The sequence below is a fragment of the Peromyscus eremicus genome, chromosome 16_21 (assembly GCF_949786415.1).
Source record: "Peromyscus eremicus chromosome 16_21, PerEre_H2_v1, whole genome shotgun sequence".
Classification (NCBI taxonomy): domain Eukaryota; kingdom Metazoa; phylum Chordata; class Mammalia; order Rodentia; family Cricetidae; genus Peromyscus; species Peromyscus eremicus.
Genome location: NC_081432.1, coordinates 4,864,696 through 4,888,794, shown reverse-complemented (window position 1 = coordinate 4,888,794; position 24,099 = coordinate 4,864,696). Strand labels below are relative to the sequence as shown.

General features: G+C 52.8%; 1 protein-coding gene across 1 annotated transcript; it reads right to left on the bottom strand.

Moving 5' to 3' along the window:
* Positions 1 to 1,751: 1,751 nt before the first annotated feature.
* On the bottom strand, positions 1,752 to 23,159 carry Fance (FA complementation group E). Its single transcript, XM_059243879.1, has 11 exons — positions 23,089 to 23,159; positions 12,137 to 12,481; positions 10,317 to 10,935; positions 9,559 to 9,603; positions 9,241 to 9,309; positions 8,888 to 9,031; positions 8,465 to 8,588; positions 8,222 to 8,300; positions 6,934 to 7,000; positions 3,778 to 3,903; positions 1,752 to 2,189 (listed from the first exon to the last, which is right to left on the bottom strand). Exons 1-11 carry the CDS (start codon positions 23,157 to 23,159, stop codon positions 2,088 to 2,090), a joined length of 1,791 nt encoding a protein of 596 aa, XP_059099862.1. The 3' UTR covers positions 1,752 to 2,087.
* Between the last annotated feature and the right edge of the window lie 940 nt (positions 23,160 to 24,099).

Genomic DNA, 24,099 nt, shown 5'->3' with positions numbered 1-24,099 from the left:
AGCGCAAGCCTCCCCCTGGGAGGAGGCGCCCACCAGACTGCCGTGGCCGTCTGCATACACCGCCCCGACTCAGCCTCCAGGCAAGATGGACTTTTGGACAAATGCCCCCCCCCCCCCCCCCCCGTCTTTTCTCAATTAGCTGGCATTTCAAACAAAGCTGTCCTTGCCTGACACCCCACCCCCACCCCCGTTTTTGCAGTTAATAGAAGCAGGGTCAAGGGTCCCTGCAGGGCGCCTCCACATCTGGGGTGACTCACCCGGATCTTGAGGAGGGAGGCAAGCTCCTTTCGGCCACCCTCTCTGGCCAGCACCCACCATGGCCAGGGGCAGGTCTGGGAATGGTTCATCTTGCCCGGGCACATTCGCAGCACACTCAGGGACAGTAAAGAAAGCTCACAGGGTCAGGGAGGGAGTTCAGTGGCAGGGTAGAGCTTCAGGTGCTACCCAGCCACAAAGGCCAACGTGGAGAGGTTCTGTTGTTTTTCTCTTAAGCTTTGTTCCCCAGACCAGGCCTTATCCCTAAACTGACTTCCCACCTCCCTGAAACAGGGACTCAAGACTTCAGAGGAAGCTGTGGTCTGTCTGAGACGCACCCAGAAAGTTCTGTTCCCCACCCACAACAGGACTCAGCTAGGAGGGTGCTGCCATGAACTTTCCTAACTCAGTACCATCTGTGTGCTAAATTAACATGTGTGCTCAATTTTTGTTTGTTTTTTCCCAGACAGGGTTTCTCTGTGTAGCCCTGGCTGTCCTGGAACTCTGTTTAGAGCAGACCAGGCTCAAACTCGGAGATCCCCCTGCCTCTACCTCCTGAGTGCTGGGATTAAAGGCGTGGGCCACCAGACCCAGCTGTGTGCTAAATGTTTCGTGAGCGAGGTACCTGCACAGGTGTTGTGGGAATACAGACGTCCAACAGGTCTGCAGCAGGCACTACGTGACTTTTCTGCCTCCTTTTCAGCCCACAGAAGCCCAGGCATCCTTCAGATCCCAGCTTGAATGTTACCTGTGGCTGAAGATGGAGCTCTGCGGTGGAGCATTAGCCTAGCAGGCCCAAGACCCGGGTTTCCATGCCCAGCACTGAAACAAAAGTTATCAGCCCAAGCCCTCCCTCCACAGTAAGCGGTCACCCAGGCCACCACATGCCTTGATACTCCACAGGCAGCTCTGACAGGCCTGCCACAGCAGCGGAGGGTAACACGTGACCTGACTGACCCTAAGCTAACTTCACAACTCCGTTTAAGGGACTTCCCCTCACCGGTTCTCACTGAACAGGGGTGGGTGTGGGTAAGGGAATGAAGGGTCCAGAGGTCATGGAAAGTAGGCACTGCTTCTAAGAACACAGTATTTTTGACTTTCTTTGTATTTGGTAGGTGTGTGTTTGTGTGCATTTGTGTTGTGCATGCACGAGCACTCTGGGATGCAAACATGCCACTGCACAAACCTGGAGGTGACAGTCCTTGCCTTCCGTTTTGTCTCAGGCTAAGCTGGCCCCCCAGCTTTGGGGGATCCTCCTGCCCCCATCTTGCCATAAGAACAGAGGTGACAGATACCCAGCTTTACATAGGTTCTGGAGATTCAAATTAAAGTCCTAATGCATTCAGCAAGCTCTTGCTCATTCAGCCATCTCCCAGCCACACCCACCATTTCTGAGAAAGGGTCTCTCGTGTAGCTGAGGCTGGCCTTACACTGTGGTTGAGGATGACCTTGAACTTCCGATCCTCCTGAGTGCTGGGATTACGGGGTGAGCCATGTGCTTGGACGAACTTTTTATTAAAAACTACTACAAAGTATTCAGTTCAGAAACAAAAGAGAAGGGTCACAACATACACCTGAGCACAAAAGACTCCCCCTGAGCACACTGGAACCCCGGCTGTCCCAGGACACCACCCATCCACCACTGGCCCTCCACCGTCCCTGCACTGTGATCAGGAGTGGCGGGCAGCGTGGAAGCCTAGGGCCTCCTCTCTGAAGTCAAGATGGCCTCTGCACAGCCAGGAGTGGCGGGCAAGAGGCAGCTGACTCCTGAGCTGGCTGTGCTTCGTGTGAGTTCTGAGGCACGGGGTGAGGGAATCGTGTCCCGTGGGTGGTCAGTGGGTCAGGTGTCTCAGTGCCGCCTGCAGGGACTTCTTCAGGAAGGTGGCGTTGGGCTCCAGGGCCACAGCCAGGTCCAGGCTCTGGTGCTGTGTGATCTGGAGAGAAGGAATCGGGCTAGGACTGAGGAGGCCTGGCTCCCCATCTCCTCACCACCCCACAGTCCTGCGTAGGATGGAGAACGGAAGCCAAGGGCAGGCTCCTGGCAACAGAACCTTACTACTTCTTGAGGTGAAGCAAGCACCGGAAGGACCTGGAATTCTACCAGCTGTAGAGCTCAGAGCAGGCCCTGCTGCTGGACGGAGGTTCAGGGGTGTCTCACATGGCCCTCCTGACCCGTCCAGGCTCCCGATGAGAGAGGGTCAGGGACACACCACCATGGTCGCCACACCCTTCGGACCTGTTCCTCTCTCTTCCCGTGGGGTTCAGGCTCCTCATCTCCACTCTCCAACCCCCACTCCTCAAAGCAGACAGAGGCACAGTCCCTCCCCGGATGAAGGTCCCTGCAGGCTCCCAATGCCTCTAGAGGGCAGCCCTGACACCTCTCTCTAAAGGGGGCCCCTTCTGTGATCTAGAGGCGTCTCTGGAGGAGCCGGCAGCCCCCAAACCTCAGAGCACACACAGATCCAGATTCCCACTTTCCCGAGGTCATGGAATGCAGCTGTGTGATGGCCGACCTTGGCTGTCACCAGATACAGCTGGGTAAAGAGGAGCCTTAAGTGAGGAAGTGCCCCATCGTACCGGCCTGTGGGCATTTCTGTAGATTGTCAGGTAACACAGGAGGGTCAGCCCACAGTGGGCAATGCTACCCCTGGCCAGGTGATCCTGGACTGTATGAAAAAGCAGGCTGAGCCCAGCATAGCGGCCCAGGCCTTTAGGCCCAGCACTCCGGAGGCAGAGGCAAGAGGGTCTCTGTGAGTTTGAGGCCAGCCTGGTCAACATAGAGGGTTCAGGCTAGCCAGAACTACAGAGCCTATCAAGCAAGAAGCCCTGTATTCCATCCCCAGCACTACATAAACCAGGCCATAGTAGTTTCCCCTATAATCCTAGCACTCGGGAGCTGGAGGCAGGAGGATCAGATGTTCAAGGTCATTTTGGCTGCAGAGCAAATTCTGAGCTACATGAGATCGTGTCTAAAAACAAAACAAAACAAAAGCCTCTCTGGCCCATGACCTTCTGGGCCACACTGCTGGTCCCACAGAATTTCCTAGCCTCTACCCCTCATCTGTAAAGAGGGGCTACACACAGACACACAGCCCCAGCAAAACAGGAGGCCGACGCGGCAGGACACAGGCCAGGGGGCCGAGCCTAAGCGAGGTAGCAGACCCTCATCTCAAAACAAAACCCACAGAAAGGCGCTAACAGTGTCTGAGGGCTGATGCCTAGCACAGGCTAGCAAGCTCACAGCATTTTGTATTTGTCTCACTATGTAGCCCAGATTGGCCTTGAACTAACAGCAATCCTCCTGCTTCAGCCTGCCCCACACATTCACCAGTCCCCAGTAAGACTCAGCTGCCCTCCTCCTGTCACCAGATGCTTGTGCATGTCCCCTCACAAGCATGACAGCTGAGGGGCGGGGTCAACTCAAGGGGAAGGACAGCATGGTGCTGTCCTAACCTCCCAGCGCCCCACACACCACTGCCACCAGAGATGCTGGCCCCACCAGTGAGCCCCGTGGACACTCACGCTGGCCTGGTACTTGGTCATCACTGTCAGCATCAGCTTGGCATAAGCCATGGAGGTGGTGGCCGCCGGTCCCTCTTTGCAGAGCCTTTGCACCAAGACACTGAACACCTCAGAGGTCATCTCCACCTGCAGGCATTGGGACATGGGACAGTGTCCTAAGGCCAGCCCCGGGTTCGACCCCAAGCTCTCCATCTCCTAGCAGGTAGCTGAACACAGTGCTCTAGAACGGGTCTAGAAAGTTCCTCCACAGACCCACGTGTTGAAGGCTTGGTCTCAGGGTTTGTATAAAGGGGACAGTAGTAGCCTGGCCCCTATTCTCTCTCTGCTTCTCGGCTACTACGACTTGAGGGGCCTACCCAACCACACACTCCACCATGATGAGCCTCATACAGGCCCAGGAGCCACGGAGCCAAGCACAGCTGGACCCTGTGAACCCAAGCCAACCTTTTTCCTGCTGTTTACCTCAGGTATTTTACCATAGTAAGGGAAAGCTAACCTATCAAGTTAAGCCCCAGTCCCCACAACTGGACAAGGCTCAAAGTAACTGTGAGAAAGATAAACGAAATTGCAGTGTCTCACAAAATAGCAACTGCCTTTGCAAAGGTTCAGATCAGCACCATGGGGGAGCCTGTGACTAGCCTGCCTCACTGGTTGAAGCCTTAACGTAGGGCGTGGTGAGGGACACTGCCAACTCTTCACAATAACGGACAGCCACTTACAGGGGGCAATCGGCACTTCACACCCATGGCCTTGAAATCTTACCACAGTTCATGTTGTGAGATATTTGTACACTGTGTGAAGTTGTTGTGAGATATCTGTACACTGTGTGAAGATGTACTGTTGTGATTAGTGTAATAAAAAGTTGAACAGCCAATAGCTGGTCAGGCGGGACTTCCAGGTAGAGAGAGAACTTCAGGAAAAAGAAAGGTGGAGTCACTAGCCAGACAAGGAGGAAGCAGGACAGGTAGTATGGAAATGAGGTAACGAACCACATGGGAGAATGTAGATTTAAAAAAAAAAGGGTTAATTTAAGTTATAAGAACTAGTTAGGAACGAGGCTAAGGCCGAGCGTCCATAATTAATAAGTTCTGTGTGTCGTTATTTGTGGGCTGGTGGTCCCGATGAGGAAGTACTACTACAATCTCGACTCTCAGGTAAGGAGACCTGGGCATAAAGAGCCAAGGTTGATCACTATGATGGCCCATCTTCACCCGTCAACTTGATGGGTCCAGAATCACCATGGAAACGCACTTCTGACTATTGTTTATGAGGATGTCTCCCAGCAAGGTTCCACTGAAGGAAGATCCTCCTGGAATGGAGGATTCACCACTATTCCACAGGCTGGGGTCCCCTAGCAGAAAGAACCCAGGGTTCATCTCTTTGCTTTCTGAATGTGGATATAGCCTCAGGCTCCTGCCCAAGCCTCTCCCAACGTGACAGGCTGTATCTTTAAACCATGAGCCAAAACTGACGCCCCTCCTCCAGCTCATCCTCAGAAAGCTTGCCTTCTTTAAGTTGATTTTGTGAGGAATTTTATCACAGCAAGAAAAATAATTAATCCATTACTTAAGATGTAAAAATAAGAGAAGCCAGGAATGGCATTGTACACCAATAATCAAAAGACTCAGAGCAGGATGGCCAGGAGCCCAGGTCATCTCTCTATAGAGTGAGTTCAAGGCCAGCCTGGACTACATGAGACCCTGTCTCAAAATAATAATAGTGTGGTAATTTGAATGTAACTGGCCCCCATAAGCTCATAGGGAGTGGCACTATTGGGAGGTGTGGCTTTGTTGGAGTAGGTATGGCCTTGTTGGAGGAAGTGTGTCACTGTGGGGGCGGGCTTTGAGGTCTCATATATGCTCTCAAGCCACACCCAGTGTCTCAGTTCACTTTCTGTTGCCTGCATAAGATGCAGAACTCTCAACTCTTTCTCCAGCATGTCTGCCTGCATGCTGCCATGCTCCACCATGATGATAATGGACTGAACCTCTGAGCTGTAAGCCACCAACTAAATGTTTTCCTCTATAAGAGTTGCCGTGGTCACGGTGTCTTTTCACAGCAACAGAAACCCTAAGACAAACAGTGATAATAGTAATACTACAAGGATGGAGAATTTCAGGTGGTAATATAGAAAAATGCCAAAATATACTACTAAAACAGAGCAGGACTGGAGAGGGCTCAGTTGACGGAGCCCTGCCTGGCGTGCATTAAGTCCTGGGTTCAATCCCTGGCATCGTATAAAATAGGGCACAGTGACGCACACCTGTAATCCCAGGTGGAGGCAGGAGGATTGGGAATTCAAGGTTGCCCTTTTCAAGGCTACTCTGGACTACAAGAGACAGACCCTATCTCAAAAAAGAAAAGAAAAAAAAGCAATATCCAGTCAGCCACCTATAGTGGCTCAGGCTTGTAATCCCAGTATTTGGGAGACTGAGGCAGGAGGATCATAAATTCCATGACAGCCTGGGCTACACAGTGGAACCCTGTCTCCAAAACCATGAGCTAGGACTATGGCTCCAAAGCCTAGCACCCACCTAGTGTATACCAAGTCCTGGGCTCAAACCCCAGCAGGACACATGAAAAGCAGGTACAGGGGCCCAGGGCTGGTGAGCGTCAGTGAGTGAGAAGCAGGGAGAGTGAGTTACAGACCTGCTGTCGAAGCAGCAAATGTGAGCTCTGCACATTCCTGTTTCTCTGAACCACTGACAGCTAAGCACCAGGCAGAGGGTTGGGAAAAAGGTCAGGGGAGCATTTCGTTCCTGTTGACTCCAACCCAGTGTGGTGGGGCACACCTATAATCCCAGCATGAGGGAGAAAGAGCAGGAGTTCAAGGTCACCCTCCACTACCCAGGCGTTCCAGGCCAGCCTGGGCCACATGAGAGAGAAGGGGAGGGCATCAGCTCCAAGGCAGGTGCTAGAAAGAGACAGAGCTAAGGGGACCAGGGGTCAGCTGTCTGTCCCCACCTGCAGCTGCAGGAGCTCTTGACACTGCTGAAAGGCAGCTGCCGGGTCCTCAGACTGAAGGCCAGCTGCCGGGTCCTCAGACTGAAGGCCAGCTGCTGGGTCAGGTCCTCAGACTGAAGGCCAGCTGCTGGGTCCTCAGACTGAAAGCCAGCTGCTGGGACCCACACAGCCTTCTCAAGGCAGTCTACTCACCTGGCGCTCCAGGAGTGCCTGCAATACCAGGAATGTCTCCTCCCTCCAAGCCAGCTCCAGGACCTGCCTGCAGAGGACACAGTGAGTAAGGGCTGTCCTCCCACCACTGGGCACACAGTAGAGCGGGCAGCAGCCCCCATGTACAGCAGCTGCAGACCCCAGGCTCCAGTACCTCCCCAGGTTTGATCACCCGCCCACTGTCCGTGAAGTTCTTCTATGCAGAAAGTGGATGCTGGGGCTGGAGAGATGGCTCAGAGGTTAAGAGCACTGACTGCTCTTCCAGAGGTCCTGAGTTCAATTCCCAGCAACCACATGGTGGCTCACAACCATCTGTAATGAGATCTGGTCCCCTCTTCTGGCCTGCAGTCATACATGCTGTATACGTAATAAGAGTGGATGCTGTGTAAGATCTGAAGTGGCCGGTGAGCGGTGGCTGGCGTTAGCTAAGAATACTCCCCCTTTTCTTCTTTTTCATTTCTGTTTTGTTTTTTGAGACAGGGTTTCTCTGTGTAACAACCCTGTCTTTTTTTTAAAGAAAGATTCACAAGCTGGATGTGGTGGCGCACACCTTTAATTCCAGAAGCAGAGGCAGAGAGATCTCGGAGTTCGAGGCCAGCCCAAGTGAGTTCCAGGACAACTAAAGCTACACAGAGAAACCCCATCTCAAAAACCAAATAAGGGGCTGGAGAGATGCTCGGGGGTTAAAAGCACTGACTTCTCTTCTAGAGGACCCAGGTTCAATTCCCAGCACCCACATGGCAGCTCACAACTATCTGTAACTCTAGTTCCAGGGGACCCAACACCCTCACAGAGACACATATGCAGGCAAAACACCAATGCACATAAAAATAAATAAATCTTTTTTAAAAAGAACAAAATAAATTAAATAAATAAAAACAATCTTGAACTTGAGTCCATCCATCTAAGTCAATAAACAAGGTGACTGAACTCATGTCTGACACTGGCCACAATGGTTATCGTGTGTCCGGCTGAGCTCCTTCTGAGAGGGACCAGCCTTCTGTCTGCCCTCCCCAAGGTACCCAGTAAAACTGGGGATGATGTCTAGCCAGGTACTCAACATGGGCCCAGAGGAAAGGACACAAGGCAAGTTTAGACCCCAGGGGAAGCAGCATGTGCTATGCCATGGTGTGTGTGTGTGTGTGTGTGTGTGTGTGTGTGTGTGTGTGTGTGTGCGCGCGCGCGCATGATGCTGGGGATGAAACCCAGGGCCTCATGCAGGCTTGACCTGGGGAGGGGGAAGGGTTAGCATCAGAGCCTGCACACTCACCCCAGAATCTGGACCTGCATGTCTGGCTCCAGGGACTCATCCTTTATAAGGGAGCACAGTAACTCCGTCTGCATGGGACCTGGGCCAAAGACAGGAGAGGAGAGAGGGCTGGGGAGGCAGGAGCAGGCTGACAGAGACAAGAGGCACCTGTCTGGGAGCAAACTAGCATTTTTACACACCGAACCCCAACTCAGCAGGGCCCCAAGGGCACAGAGGGAGGCCTGGGGCTGGTTCTGCAGTTACCCACGCTTGGGTCCTGGAGTAAGGGAACAAGGACGGCCTTGCAGACAGGGTAGGTGTACTTCACACAGAAGGAGACGAGGGCAACTCTGAGCAGCCTGGAGGCGGACGATGGCAGGGAGAGGATCTAGTCACCAGGGAGAGGACAAAGTCACTCCTTTCCTTCAGGAAGTGTTTATCCCACACGATTCAGATGTTTCCCCCGTTACTGAGGAAAAGCCAAGTGTTTGTATCTATCTAGGATGGATTGCACTGCCCGCCCCTGGCTCCCAAACCCAAAAGCCCCATCTGGGGCCCAGGTGGGAAGAAGTTACATGCTGTAAGGAGGCACAGACAGGGGCCCACCCCTCGGCCCTTCTCCCAAACCCCTTCCTGAGGACTCAAAGGATCCCACAGCCCTGGCCTCCTGGGGCCACCTGCACCCACCCGGTCAAGAAAGAGGCTCCTGGCCAACACGGAGGCACTGGCGAGGCTGAGGGTTGGTGTGAGACTCAGCAGGCAGCTGCAGAGCTGCAGGAGGCCTCCATCCGGGAGCTGGGGTAGCTGCAGCTGGCTGCATAGCAACTCCATCTGGGGGAAACCAGGGCACTCTTTTGGCTCTGCTAGGCCACAAGCCCAGCGGGCAACAGGAAGGGTAAGAACATGAGGGGAGAGGGGGGCCAGGGAGGGCTGTAGTGGGAGGGACCAGGGCTAAGAAATGACTCAGGAGAACCCCGAGTCCCACGGGAGACGGGGAAACAGGCCGGTGCAGGGGTGATCTCAGGGCAGGCCCGTCTCACCTGGCTGGGACTACATTCATGGAGGAACTGCAGGTCCACTGGGGGCTCCTCTTCCAACCCCTCCAGCCCCTGGGGAGCAAATCCTGAGTAAGGGCCAGTAGAGTGCTTGTGACAGATCACAGAGGCCACTCTAAGAAGGCACCACCTGAGAAGGACTTCCTGGGGGATGATGGCATGGCGTATCCAAACTTGGCCCTGTGGGGACTATCCCTCCTCCCCAGCTCCACACCAGGCTCCATGATCTGGGGCTTCCCTGGGCATGGCTACAGTAGGGAGAAGCCAGAAGAAGGGCTGTGGTGAACAGGGAGGGTCAGTCACCTCCTGGAAGGCCTCCAGCAGCTGCTGCAGCCTGGGCACCTGGTCCTGTGGAGGAGAGGGCAGTCACTGTTTCTGTAGTGCAGAGGGCCCTCCCGGCTCCTTCTGTAAAAAACACCTGGGGAAGAGCTGGAAAAACGGCTCAATGGTTAGACACTTCCCTTTCTTCCAGAACTGGGTTCAGCTCCCAGCACCCACACCGGGCTGCTCACGCTCACCTGTAACTCTAAACTCTGGGAGATCCTACGCCCTCTTCTGGTCTCCACGGGCACCACGTACATGTGGTGCCCACACAGACAAGGAGGCACATACATGAAATAATAAAACCTTTAAGTGGGGGCAATGGGAACTAATGGCCAAGGCAATTCAGGAGAAGCAGGAATGTGCCACTCCATCTTACAAGATGTCTGAATCAGGCTTGTGTATCTTTCCTGCATCCAACCTTAATGGGGTAGCTAGACCCAGCATGGGCAGGCAGGCTGGCTGGATGTTGGCATGACTCACGCCATTGGGTAGAGCAGCAGGAGCCAAACCCTCCAATCCCACACCCTAGATCATTAGGACAGGTGTTTCCAGCTCACAGCAACTTCCTCCCCATCTCCATCACTTTGGGGAGGGGAGGCTGCCCTCCTCCATCCTCCACAACCTACCCCCCGATCCCTGCTCCATTTATTAGAGAGGTCTCTGTTGGGAAATGAATCTCAACCCGCGTTCACCATTATCCAGAAGGAGCATTCTGAAACCAGCCTCCAGCACAGTACCTGGACAACTCTAGGCAACTCCACTCTCTCAACTGGACCCTTGGCCTCCTCCACACCCGGGCCAGGCTCAGGAGTCTCGGCTTCAGTAACGGTCTGCTTTGGATCAGGTGACATGCGTCCTGCCTCTGGTGGGGATTCCGATGACTCCAGCTTGGGTCTCTCTTCCTGGTCCTTCCCCTCCTCCTCCTCCTCCTCCTCCTCCAAACCCCGGAATCTTTTAGCAGCTCTCTCTGACTCAAGGCTGGCAGGATCTTCCTCTGGCTCCTTCCTCCGTTTCCCCCAAAGCTGCAAGGGCTGCTCCTCCTGTTCAGGACCTAGAGCCTGAGCCAACTTCAGCCCCCTACCTCCCTGGCCCAGACGCCCGCACAGGTCTCGGAGCTGTGACTGACAGCTTGTGGACAACGGAGAGGCTCCCTCCACAGAGACTCCGATCCCCACGTCCCTTCTTAGCAGCTCCCCGAGGGCGTGGAGCCAGGCACCAGGGGTAGATGCTGTGTCCTGCTGGGCAAGCTGCAGCACAGAACGGAGACCGCTTTCGGGTAGCAAGGGTTGAACAGCCATCAGCAGGGACATCAGGTTCTTCCGGCACACCCCAGGCAACCGGAGCAACAGTGGGATCCTACGAACAATCAGAGCTTTTTTGTTTTCTGAGCTGGGGGTCTCATTATGTAACCCAGACTGGCCTTGACCTCTCAATCCTCCTGCCTTAGCTCCCTAAGTGCTCTGATTACAGCTATGTGCCATATCGGGTGGGGCAGACTGGTGGGCTGTACTGTGGCAGGGAATGGGTGGTGTCTGAAGAGTTGCTGAGGAGAGGGGGCCAGGTATGGTGGCACACACCTTAAATCCCAGCACTTGTGACGCTGAGGCAGACAGATCTCTACGGGTTTGGGGCCAGCCAGGGCTCTATAGTGAGGCCTTGTCTCAAAAACCAAGGCAAACCACCAAGAGGTGTGAGGATGGAAAGGGGACGGCGGAGTCGACACCTGACATGTACGCAGCCGCTAATAGCTGTGTTAGAATCCAGAAAGGGTCTCACTGCACAAGTGGGACACTGAGAAGGGACAGGGTGGTGACCCTTCACCCCACCCTTCACAGCTCCTAAGGGGCGGGGGGAGGGTTTGGGGGGGTGAGAGCAGTGTTACCCTTAAAGTGAACACTATGTTTTGAAAAACTGACAACCAGCAGGCCTTATTGCATTATCTAGCACATCGGTTTTAAGTAACATCTATTTTTTTAAATAGTTTTGCTAGCTGTGCAGTCCAGGCTTCCAACTTGAAGCAATCCTCCTGTCTTAGCTTCCTGATTGCTGAAATCACACCCCACGTTGTATGACCTGTATTTTAATTTAACACAGGTGTCCACTTGACATAAGGACGCCTGTACTGGAGGTTTTATTTATTTTTTCTGTTGTCTTTCTATGTAGTTCTGGCTGGCCTTGAACTTGAAGGGATCCTCCTGCCTCTGCCTCCCAAGTGCTGCGATTACCAGCATGCACCATCAGAACTCAACTTTTATTTTTCTTCTGAGACAGGGTCTGAGATCCGCCTGCCTCTGCCTCGCGAATGCTGGGGTTAAAGGCATGCGACACCAGGTCGGCAACTTTGAGATGAAGTACGCAAACAGAATCAATTTGCGTGCACTTAGAATTATGCCCGACGAAAGGCGTGTCTCAGTCCAATGTTGGGGCGCACGCTTGTAATCCTAGCACTCAGGAGATGGCCGCAGGAGTTCGAGGGTAGCCTGGGCTAGATGGAACCCTGACTCCACTACACAAGTAAGCAGAGGGGAGGCGGCGGGGGCCACGGGCGGGGACTCACAGCTCCAGGCGGCCGTCGGGGCCCCGCACCACGGGTTCTGCGCGGCCCAGCGCCTCGAGGAAGCCGCCCCAGGGGAAGTGCTCCGCGCGGCGGCCCAGTGCGCGCAGAACCCCCAGCCCGCGGCCCGCGCCCTCGGGCCCCGCCTGCAGCGCCTGCAGCAGGAGGCGGGCGGGGGCCTCCAGGGTCGCCCAGGGCGCCGCCCCGGCCGAGGCCACGGTGTCTGACACCGACCGCTCCAGCGCAGAGCCGACGCGGGGCGGAGGACAGAACACACGAGGGCCGAGGGAATCCTCGGCCGGAGCAGAGATTCCCGCGCGAGAGAAACGGGAAGCACCGGAGCAGGGCCTGAGAGGGCGGGGCTTGGCGCCGGGGGAGGGACCGGAAGGGGTGTGACCGGTAAATCAATCAGACTCGTGAGGAAGGGGCGTGACCAAGGAAGGGGCGGGGCGACGGCATCAGGAAAGGGCGAACCGCCAGCTACACAGACTGGATAGTAGGTGGAGCCCTGGGAGGGGCGGAGCCAGTTCCAGCGATTTGTGCCAATCAGGTCGGCGCTTGGTGGAAAGGCTGGTATACTAGACTGCTGCCTAATCTTACTCCTTCTCCACGTCTTTTTTAATATTTACATTTTAATTTTTGATTATTTTATGTGTATAGGTGTTTTGCTTGTAATGTATGTCAATGAACCACGTGTGTGCCTGGTGCCCGCGGAGTCCAGAAGAGGTCGTCGGATCCCTTGGGATACAGATGACTGGGGGTTTACATGTGGGTGCTGGGGATGAACCCGGGTCCTCTGCAAGAGCAGCCAATGCTCTTAACCACTGAGTCATCTCTTCAGCTCCTATCCGTTTTAAATTTTCTTTTTAATCATGTGTGTGTGTGGGGGGGGTATGTGTATGTGTGGTTGGCAGATATGTCCATGTGTATTTGGTGTGTACGTGCCTTCGGAAGCCAGAAGGACTTTGATTCCCTGGAGCTGGAATAATTCTGAACCTGGGTCTTCTGTAAGATAGCAATATGGGCTCTTAGCTGATGAGCCATCTCTCCGGCCACAGATTATCAAATATTTCGTGATAATTACTTTCAGGAAGAATAAAGGGAGATAAAGTGAGATATCTTATAATGAACCCGATAAAGATGGGGTCAGTGAGCCCGTGGAAAGGTCTCTGCAGGCACAGAAAAAACAGTGCAATGGCCCTTGGGACTGCAGGGTGCCTGGAGAGGGGTTCAGAGAGGTCACCAGGCGTGGGGGTCACACAGAGAACATTGGCTTTCTGCTCTGAATATCATGGGAAACCATGGTAGTATTTTGAACTGATTTTAATTTTGAGCCAAAACTACTTATTTATTTATTTCAAGGGAATGAGTTTGAGGAACTGCTTTCTTACAGAACCTTCTCTCTCTGGTAAGTAGACTGGAACAGATTTCTATTTCTGGTGTTCCAAAGAGGAGCTGTGGAGGATGTGGACCCTGAGAAGTACAGCCGGGGCCATCGCAAGCCTCATCTCCCAAACCTCAACTACACCCTCACTCCCTTAGTTCTGCGTTTGAACCATCTGGGCAGAACTGAGACCAAGTTCTAAACCTGGTTCCAGGACCCTGGAAGTCTCTAAACCAGATTTAGAGAGGTCTAAGATGTTACATTCCCACTCTCTGAGGGGTGTACAGGGAAGTCTTCCAGAGCCCAAGCACAACGACGGCCCCCCAGGACAGGGCAGGGCTAGGAATGAACAGCAGTCTTCAGATAGCACTGGACAGCTCAGGTGTATTTTACTGGTTTTCTTCCAAAATCCTTCTACAAAACAATAAAGTTAAAACAAAACAACACAAAAACCAACCTGTAGAGCAGGGAGGAACTGTTCCTCACAGTGGGACGCTCACAGGGGGGAGCTGGAGGGTTTGCCACCAAAGCCCCGAGGGATTATCACCCAGCACTAACATTTCCCACCCAGCAGGCCCCTCCCCTTCCCTCTGCTCTCTCCAGCAGCTCCAGGCCGAGGTAAGAGCTGCGGTCTCCCCCCACCCACATACAGGACCAAGGCCAGGGCACAGTCTGGGAAGAGCATATCTTTCTCTAGGTTGTTGTTTTCTAAGAATCATGCCAGCCCCAGCACCATAAAATAGAAAAATCCTGAAGCCTTTGGTTTTTACCTCAGACTCACAGGTGAGGTTGGGCAGGTTGGACACAGCAAAACATTATCACATTAGGAGTTGCAATCGTCTCCATTGCTCAGGTACTTCGTTATATTTATCACGGATATATATAAGATATATATATATATCTTATATATATCTATATATTTTAAAAGATTTACTTATTATATAATGTTCTGCCTGCATGTATGCCTGCAGGCCAGAAGAGGGCGCCAGATCTTATTACAGATGGTTGTGAGCCACCATGTGGTTGCTGGGAATTGAACTCAGGACCTCTGGAAGAGCAGCCAGTGCTCTTAACCTCTGAGTCATCTCTCCAGCCCCTATCATGGATTTTTTTTTCTTCCTTTTTCCAGAGCTGAGGACCGAACCCAGGGCCTTGCGCTTGCTAGGCAAATGCTCTACCTATGAGCTAAATCCCCAATCCTATCATGGATATTTTAAAAAATGGGTTCTCATGTACTAGGTTGCCTGCCAACTTGCTGTGTCCCTGAGGATGATCTGGAACTCCTGAGCCTCCTGCCTCTATCTCCCAAGTACTGGGATTACAGGTGTGCACTCATACCCCCTGCTGGGCGAGCGGTCCACGGACTGACCTCAGCCCCAGCCTTCATGGGTATTCAGTTACTTTTCCATTGCTGTGATAAAACACCAAAGGCAACTTGTGTAAGAAAGAGTTGATTTGGGCTGGTGGTTCCAGAGGGCCAGGACCCACGATGGCTGAGTAAAGGCTCCAGGGCACAGGCAGAGAGCAAACTGGGAATGACACACGGCTTTGATACTTCAAAGCTGGTCCCAGTAGGTTACATATTTCCTTCAGTAAGGCTTCCTAACACTTCCTATACCTATCTAAATAGTGACACCAACTGGGACCAGTGGCCAGTGGCCAGAGCCTCAGGCAGGAACTGGTGGACTGGAGAATTGGTACTGGATCTGGTTGAGAGGCAGTACAAGGAGAGATGGACCATCACTTTCAAGCCATACTTTTCCAGGAGGAAGGGGCGTTCAAGACTGGCCCATGATGTTGCTCCATCCACAGTACAAAAGCACCCACTGTGTGCGGGAACTGCTAGGATCCTGGTGTAGGGTTGATGGTCATGCCACTGTCTTCCAGCAGGTGGCAGTGACGTGCTTTAAGGGATACCCTTCTAGAATTCTGTCTCAGTGCAACAGACTGGGGAAGCTCTTCTTTTTTTTTTTTTTCCCCCACGAAGTTTTACTAGTAACCTACAAGGAGGGGAGATGACAGATAACCCTCAGATGTGCCTCTGTAACCAAGTTAGAACAGTGTACTGGGCTGTGGGTGGCCTTAGCTGGGGCAGCTGTGTGCTAATAAACGTTGAACATATGACTTATAGATACAGAACCCTCAGAGCATCCAGGTGGCAGCAGAAATCCCTCAAAACAACTGTTTCCTCTTCCAAAAACTACCGCCAGGATGGCTCCACGGGGTGGCCCCATGGGAACCCTCCAGCTTCCCTTTCCTGGCCCCTACGTGATACTGGCCATGTCAACACCTGAGCTGGAGTCTTTCAGTGACTTTTTTGTTTCTTTGTTTTGAGACAGGTTTTCATTATGTAGCTCTGGCTGGAACTTGCTATGTAGATCAGGCTGGCCTCGAACTCTACCTGCTTCTGCTTCTTAAGCGCTGGATTAAAGGTGTGTGCTCCTACACCTCTCCTCCTCCTCCTCCTCCTTCAGTTTTAATCTTTTGAGACAGGGTTCCATGTTGCTCAGGCTGGCCCCAAACTTGCTATACAGCGAAGGATGACATTGAACTTCTGCTCTTCCTGCTTCTCCACCTGAATGCTGGGATTACAACACTGTGTCATCACACTGGGTGTGTGTGGTCACAGGGATGGGACCCAGAGCCTCGTGCCAGCTCGGCAAGCACTCTGCCAGCTGAGCCACATCCCCAGCCCTGAAGCATACGTGTTGTGTTGTGTTTTGTTTTTTTCACTCATCTGAAGATCTAGTTTTTATTTTACATGTGTTTTGTCTGCATATATATCTGTACCACTTGTTTGCCTGGTGCCTGCAGAGGCCAGAAGAAGGTGTTGGGATCCCTGGTACTAGAGTTACAGATGGTTGTGAGCCACCATGTGGATTTTGGGAATTGAACATAGATCCTCTGGAGGAGTAGCCAGTGCTCTTAACCACTGAGCTATATACGTTTCTGTTTTCTTTTCCTTTTTTGCTTTTGAGTTAGGGTTTCTCTGTGTAGCCCTGGCTGTCCTGGATCTCGCTCTGTAGACCAGGCTGGCCTTAAACTCACAGAGATCCACCTGCCTCTGCCTCCCGAGTGCTGGGATTAAAGGCGTGCGCCACCACTGCCCGGCTCACATAGGTTTCTTAAGTGTTCCTTCACCTCAGTCATTTGGCCTCCCAGGGCTCCTCTTAGCTGAATTCTTTTCCTCCTCGTCCCCCCTGGTGCCAGCTCAGACCTGAATACTGGAGTTGTGTCCCACTTGCTCCCTAAAGTTACACAGCCTGTGCCTTGGTTTCTTCTTCCATAGCTGGAGAAGAATAAGGGCCCTCACCTCACACAGCGATGACAGTCCAAAGCCCTCCTCACACCACAGGCTCTCATCATGCCAGTCTTCCAGAGCTGGTCTTGACAGGCCCTCCAGAGCCTTCCAACTGGGATGCCAGTGCCTGGTGACCCCCACTTTAACCTCCCTCTGCTATAGCACCCCTGTTTTCTCCTCCCGGAAGCCCCCTCTCCCTTCAGTGTTCCCCTGGGAGCCCCACCCCGGCCCCCACTTGCTCTTCCTCAGCCACTGACCATGTGCCATTGCGGTTCACAGGTAAGTCCAGGGTTGCAGATGAGGCTCAGGTAGCCTTGGGGACAATCAGGGGCCTGAAGGCCAGCACCTTGCATGCCTCTGACCTCCCCTGCCAGCTGCTGACCCTGGTGCCATGATGACTGGAGGGCATCCAGGGGGCAATGCTTCTGCCATGCGCACAGGTACCTTAGGGAGTGGGCGTGGGTGTGGTTGGGCAAGATACCAAATACTGAATCCTGACTGTACTCCTTCCACTGTGGCCACAGGGTGGCTCAGGCACTCTCCCAAAATAGCGCCGATACAGCCCAGGTGGCATTAAATGCTTCTGAGCTCCCCCAGTCCCCCAGGTCTCCGCATCCCAGAGGGCCAGTGTGTTATCTGCCCTGTCACCTGACTTCAGTATCTACTGCTCCTCAAGTCTAGGATCTGCCGTGGGGGCCATGAGCTCCTGGGTGAGGTCTGACTCAGCCTGAGGCTCCTGGGAGCACCTATGGTTCCTGTCAGCAGCGGTCAGGAAGAGGTCCGCTCATTCACTCACGTGGCATCTACTGAGAGCTGACTGCATGCAAGGCTTTGCCATAGACCAGGCTGTGGCCAAGGCCCTGCCTGGGAGGACTCAGAATCTCTCATAGACCACCATGCACCCTCCAGTACGGTGCCCATTACCTACGGGCACCTGTAATGGTCCAAATTCATAAATGTTCTGAGCCTAAAATACATTGAACTAATAGACTAAAATATTTTATGTGGATCGAATTAATTGATACTATTGAGCATGTAATTTTGATATATTAGGCTACATACAATACTTTTGTGGCTGGTTGAGATAGGGTTCTGTATAGCCCAGTCTGGCCCAAACTCACAGCAATCTTCCTGTCTTATCCCTCCCGAGTCCGGAGGTCTCAGGAGTGAGCCACCATGCCCAACTACAGTGAGTTATTTTTTAGCCATTGAGAAGGAATCAAGTGGGACTGGAGAGGTGGTTCAGTGGTTAGGAGCTGTAGCTAGAGTTTTCCTGCCTGGCCCACAGTCAGGGCAAATCTCTCTCACCCGCCAGTCCCACAGCTTCTCAGACCCGATCAAGTAAACACAGAGACTTATATTGGTTACAAACTGTATGGCCGTGGCAGGCTTCTTGCTAACTGTTCTTATATCTTAAATTAATCCATTTCCATTAATCTACACCTTGCCACATGGCTTGTGGCTTACCGGTACTTTACATCTTCCTTGTCCTGATGACGGCTGGCAGTGTCTCTCTCTCTCAGCCTTCCACTTCCCAGAATTCTTCTCTTTGTCCCGCCTATACTTCCTGCCTAGCCAATGGCCAATCAGTGATTTATTTACTGACCAATCAGCAACACACTTGACATACAGACCATCCCACAGCAAGGAGCACTTACTACTTTTACAGAGGACCTGGGTTCAGTCACAGCACCCACACAGCAGTTTATAACCACCTATAACTCCAGTTCCAGGGGATCCAGAGCCCTTTTCCGGTTCCATGGGCACCTGCATGCATGTGGTATGCATAAACTCATGCAGACACAAATAAATAGATATAAATACATTAATCCCCACCCCCAAAACAGCCCATTTTTTGCAGGGTTTGCTGGTGTATGTCTCAGGAGGCTAAGGCAGAAGGACTGAGTTTGAGGCCAGCCTGGGCTACAAAAGCAAGGTCCAGGCCAGATCATGTCTCAAAAATCCCAAACAAGGGCTAGCAAATTGGCTGCTCTTGCAGAGGACTCGGTTTGATTCCCAGAACCCACATGATGGCTCACACTGTCTATGACCCCAGTTCCAGTAGATCCAATCCCCTCTTCTGGCCTCTGAAGGCTCCAGGCATGCAAATGGTGCACAGGCATACATGTAGGAAAACACTCACGCACATAAAATAAACAAACAAACAAAGGAATGGTTTGAATGAGAATGGCCCCCATAGGCTCATATATTTGAGTGCTTGGCACCCAGCTGGCGAACTGTTTGGGAAGGATTAGGAGGCGTGGCCTTGTTAGAGGAAGTATACCACTGGGGGTCAGCTTTGAGGTTTCAAAAGCCCACACCACACCCAATTAACTCTCTTTCTACCTCCTGCTTGTGGCTGAGATGTGGGCTCTCAGCTCCTGCTCCAGCACCATGCCTGCCTGCCTGCTGCCATGCTCCTCACCATGATGGTCATGGACTCTAACCCTCTGGGACTGTAAGTCCCCAACAAGCTCTTTCTTTTATGAGTGGCCTTGGTCATGGTGCTTTGATCCCCCACCCCAACACACAAGTCAATGCTCCCCACAACAAGATGCTGTGGGATGGTCTGTCAAGTGTGTTGCTGATTGGTCAATAAATAAATCACTGATTGGCCAGTGGCTAGGCAGGAAGTATAGGCGGGACAAGGAGGAGAATAAAGCTGGGAAGTGGAAGGCTGAGTCAGAGACACTGCCAGCTGCCAGGATGACAAACAGCATGTGAAGATGCTGGTAAGCCACGAGCCACGTGGCAAGGTATAGATTTATAGAAATGGATTAATTTAAGCTGTAAGAACAGTTAGCAAGAAGCCTGCCACGGCCATACAGTTTGTAAGCAATATAAGTCTCTGTGTTTACTTGGTCGGGTCTGAGCAGCTGTGGGACTGGCAGGTGAGAGAGATTTGTCCTGACTGTGGGCCAGGCAGGAAAACTCTAGCTACAACAAGACTCAGCAGACCTGGCACTGTAACCCATGCCCCTAGTCAGCTCGCTAATTCTCTTACTGACCAGATTGGCTGGTAGAGGGGTGCTGATAGGAAGATTTTTAGGTCAAAGTCTGTCTGTGGGTCCGTTCGTCTGTCCGTGCCTCCTGCCCCACCAGCTGGAGACCAAACCCAGGGCCTCACACTTAGGCAAACACTCTACTACTAAGCACTGAGTGAAGAAGAGCGAGGAGTTGGGGGAGTCATCGGGACTGGGAGTGCCGTGGGGCGGCCACTGAGAAATGTGGGTGGCGACAGGAGGGCCAGGGAGAATGCCAAAGCAGCTCCTGGTTTTTACCCTGGAAAGCCCACACTCCGTCTGCCCCGCCAACTTCCTGAGCCTTCCTGAGCCCTGCAGGAGGGCAGCCCCAGGGAACAAACCTCCTTTTGAGCGTTTGGCCCCTACTCCCAGTCTCCTTCTCTTCCAGCTTAGAAAACCCACAGATCTCAGTCTCTATGGTCACCCCTCCTCTGCCCAAACCTCAGTTCTCCTGGGAGAACTGACGGCTTCCGGGCAGTGACAGATGGATCTCTGCTAGAACGTGAATGTCTGACAGACGGCCTAGTGAACTAGCGGCGCCCTGACGCAAGGAGAGAACACAGGCAAGTGAACAGACCCTGTGCTAGCCCTCCATCCGCTGGGCAGCCTTGGTTTGTTCCTTCCTCTCTGGGCTCAGTCTCCTCTGTGCCAAGAAGTCCTTCTTTCACAGATGCACTCAAATTCTTCAAGTGACTCAGCTTTCAATAGCCAGATTGGACCCGAAATAATGTCACCCCTTCCCAGTGCTTCTCTGAGATCCAGGCCCACACCTATATGGTTGCTGGGGACAGGGGTCATTCTCCCTGCGACAGCTGCTGCCCCCAGGCTATGGTGTCCATTCCAGCTGCAGGACTGAGGGGATGTGGGCAGGGATGTCCAGGTGGGAACTTCATCCCACATGACCTGAAAAGGGAAGGAGTCTCAGCCATCCGTTGCCCCCATCTCAGGCCTGGAGAAAAGAGTGTGGGGCTCCAGGGATGTGGGCAGGGCAGGAAGCCTGTGGGGTCTTTCGGTAAGTACTGGAAGACTCCAAGGATTTTGGAAAGCAAGGTGACCTAGGTGATGAGAGCTTGGGACCCAGGACCGAGGGCATGGACAACCGAGGCCTGGTGGGAACCTCCACTGTAGGAGGGATAGAATGCATGGTAGAGGTAAAGTGTAGTGTTCATGCTGGGCCACTCCAGGAAGCCCTGGGACTTCCATCCAGGTCACTGTGGCCTGGTTTGTTCTTATCCATGAAGTCAGTTTGCTATACAGGTCACAAGTAAATAGAATATTATCAGTGCCACAGTGCCAAGGCCACAGTCAGATGTGGAAGTGGGGTGGCTCTTGTCTAAGCTCCCCTCAATCAGGACACTCTAGGTTGGGGAGCTAGTCTGCCAGTTAGAGCCAGAAAAGTCACTTGATCTGGGCTGAAGGAGGAGTGACCCTGAGCCTGTCTTTTTTTTTAAAGACTTATTTATTTATTATGTTATGTATAGTGTTCTGCCTGCATATCGGAAGAGAGCATCAAATCTTGTTATAGATGGTTGTGAGTCACCATGTGGGTGCTGGGAATTGAACTCAGGACCTCTGGAAGAGCAGCCAGTGCTCTTAACCTTAGAGCTATCTTTCTAGTCAGGAGCCCGTGTTTTTCTTCCCCCATCACACCTGTTGAAGCAGCCATGGCATGGGAGTTACTGGGAGCCTGGGTTTCTGTAGCCCTGGAGAAGGACCTCAGGGTGGATGCTGCTCCTCCACTCAGGCTGGCAAGCACCCTTGGGCCCCATCCAGGAGCAAAAATAGGAAAGAGCAAAGGACAGGGTGACTCTCGTCAGAATTTCCGACAGGTTCCCTGTCTCAGCGAACCCATTCCCATGACAGTGTCCTGGGTGGGGTCCTGCTTGGTGGCATGTTGGCCTTACGGCGCCTGTTCCTTCCCTGGGGGAGGTGCTAAGCAGCCAAGCCGGGTACAGGGACACTGGTCCCTGATGGGCCTCCTCCATGGAGGCCCTGGAGGCTGTGGGAGGCGGTCCGGGACTTTCCAATGAGGTAAACAATGTTGTGTAAGTTGTTTTCATCTGGGAACCTGTGATCTGCTCAGGGGCTGCAGACGATGCAGGGAGCTCATGACTGAAGGATGCTTGGCACGTGTAGCTCCATGTGAGCATCCAGCGGGGAAGGCCTGGGGCCAGGAGACCTGATGTGACCTAGGTCAAGGTGCTTCTGGGCCCTTGGCCTTGGATCTTCTGCACTGTGTGCCAAGATGGATGGGAAGGGAAGGGCCAAGGCCTCTAAGCTGATTTCTAAGACTTTATTCCCACTGGAGCAAGGCAGCACTCACTCTGACGGACGGAGCTGGACTGCTGTGAGATATTGATTATTTGTGTAAAGATATGTCACTGTGATTGGTTTAATAAAAAGATCAATGGCCAGTAGCTAGGCAAGAGGTACAGGCGGGACTTCCAGACAGAGAGGGCTCTAGGAAAAAGAATGGGGAGAGATGCCAAGGACATGGAGAGGAAACAGGACGTGCAAGGTGGGAGAGGGGTAAAAAGCCGTGAGGCAAAACATAGATTGATATAAATGGGTTAATTTAAGTTAAAGAGCTAGTGGGAGCCGGGTGGTGGTGACACACGCCTTTAATCCCAGCACTCGGGAGGCAGAGCCAGGCGGATCTCTGTGAGTTCGAGGCCAGCCTGGGCTACAGAGTGAGATCCAGGAAAGGCACCAAAGCTACACAGAGAAACCCTGTCTCAAAAACCAAACAAACAAACAAAAAAGAGCTAGTGGGACAAGCCCAAGCTATAGGCTGAGCTTTCATATTAATACTAAGTCTCTGTGTAGTTTTGTTTTTTGTTTTTTTTTTTTTTTTTTTTTTTTGGTTTTTCGAGACAGGGTTTCTCTGTGTAGCTTTGCGCCTTTCCTGGAACTCACTTGGTAGTCCAGGCTGGCCTCGAACTCACAGAGATCCGCCTGGCTCTGCCTCCCGAGTGCTGGGATTAAAGGCGTGCGCCACCACCGCCCGGCTTCTGTGTAGTTTTTAGTGAGCCCCAATTAAATGTTTTCCTTTACAAGAGTTGCCATGGTCATGGTGTCTCTTCACAGCAATAAAATCCTAAGACTATACACATAAAATAAAGGTTAAAAATAATTATTTTAAAAAGGGAGCAAGCCTCACAACGTAAGTCCAATCCCCAGGACCCACACGGTGGGAGGAGAGAACCTATTCCAGCAAGCTGTCCTGTGACACATACCCTGACCATACCTCACACTGCAGAACTCGATGGCCTCCTTGTTCCATAGGAAATGATGGGAAGTCTTGGTCTCTTGGGACATGGCCAATTGATTTAAGTCCCACATGCCACTCAAGGTCCAGGCCTCACAGCCTCTAGGGTCCTTCCTTCCCCAGGAGCCCCCATGTTCCTGCTCCTTCAGAACATGTGGATTCTTCCCCCTCAGACCTGACTCTCGGCAGGATGGATGGTACCCACGTAGTGAGAGGTGAACAGGAAGAGCAGAAAGACCAGAACAGACCCCAGCACCAGAAGGCCCTTTGACCCCCATGCTGCCAGCCCTGGATATGGAAGAGGTGCCCCTTAGTCCTCAGAGTGGCATGAAGAACTCAGCAGGCTTCCAGTCAACTCTTAAATACTTAATTCCCATTTATTTAAAGTTCTGTCAGTCTGTATACACTATTTATATTAAAAACACAGGAAGCTGGGGCTCCTAGCAAAAATATACATTTCAGTTTTGGAGACTTCAGACCCTGAGAGGAGCTGCATCCTCAGCACCAGACCTGGGTGGGGGTGGGGGACAGGGTGGGTCAGGGAATGCAGCTCCGTTCACAGCCTGGGCCACACAGGGAACACCCCAAGACCTGATCAGTGGGGGTGGGGACAGGGACCGTGTTAGCAGGGAGAATCTGGCAACAGAAGGTCACTGCATTGGCAGGAACATTCATTGGGCTGTCCCTCTCCAAGTCACTTCCCTCCAGAGCTGTAGTCTAACAGTTAAGGCCCTGGGGACAAAGGACCAGATGGATCCGGGCCATCAGGCTTGAAGCCCAGGTTTCCAATGCTTTACTCTGAGAGCCTGGCTGCTGACTCCCTGTGGGCCTGGGCAGGATGGGCCTTGGCTCTGCTAGGCTGGGCTCAGCTCTTGGTCTCAGGAGATCCTGGAGGGGGCTGGGCTGAGGATGGGAGCACCCAGCAAGCCTCCGGCCACTTGAGGCTGCAGCTGGGAGCTGGTGACCAGCCAGGCAAAAAAGAGAAGGCCA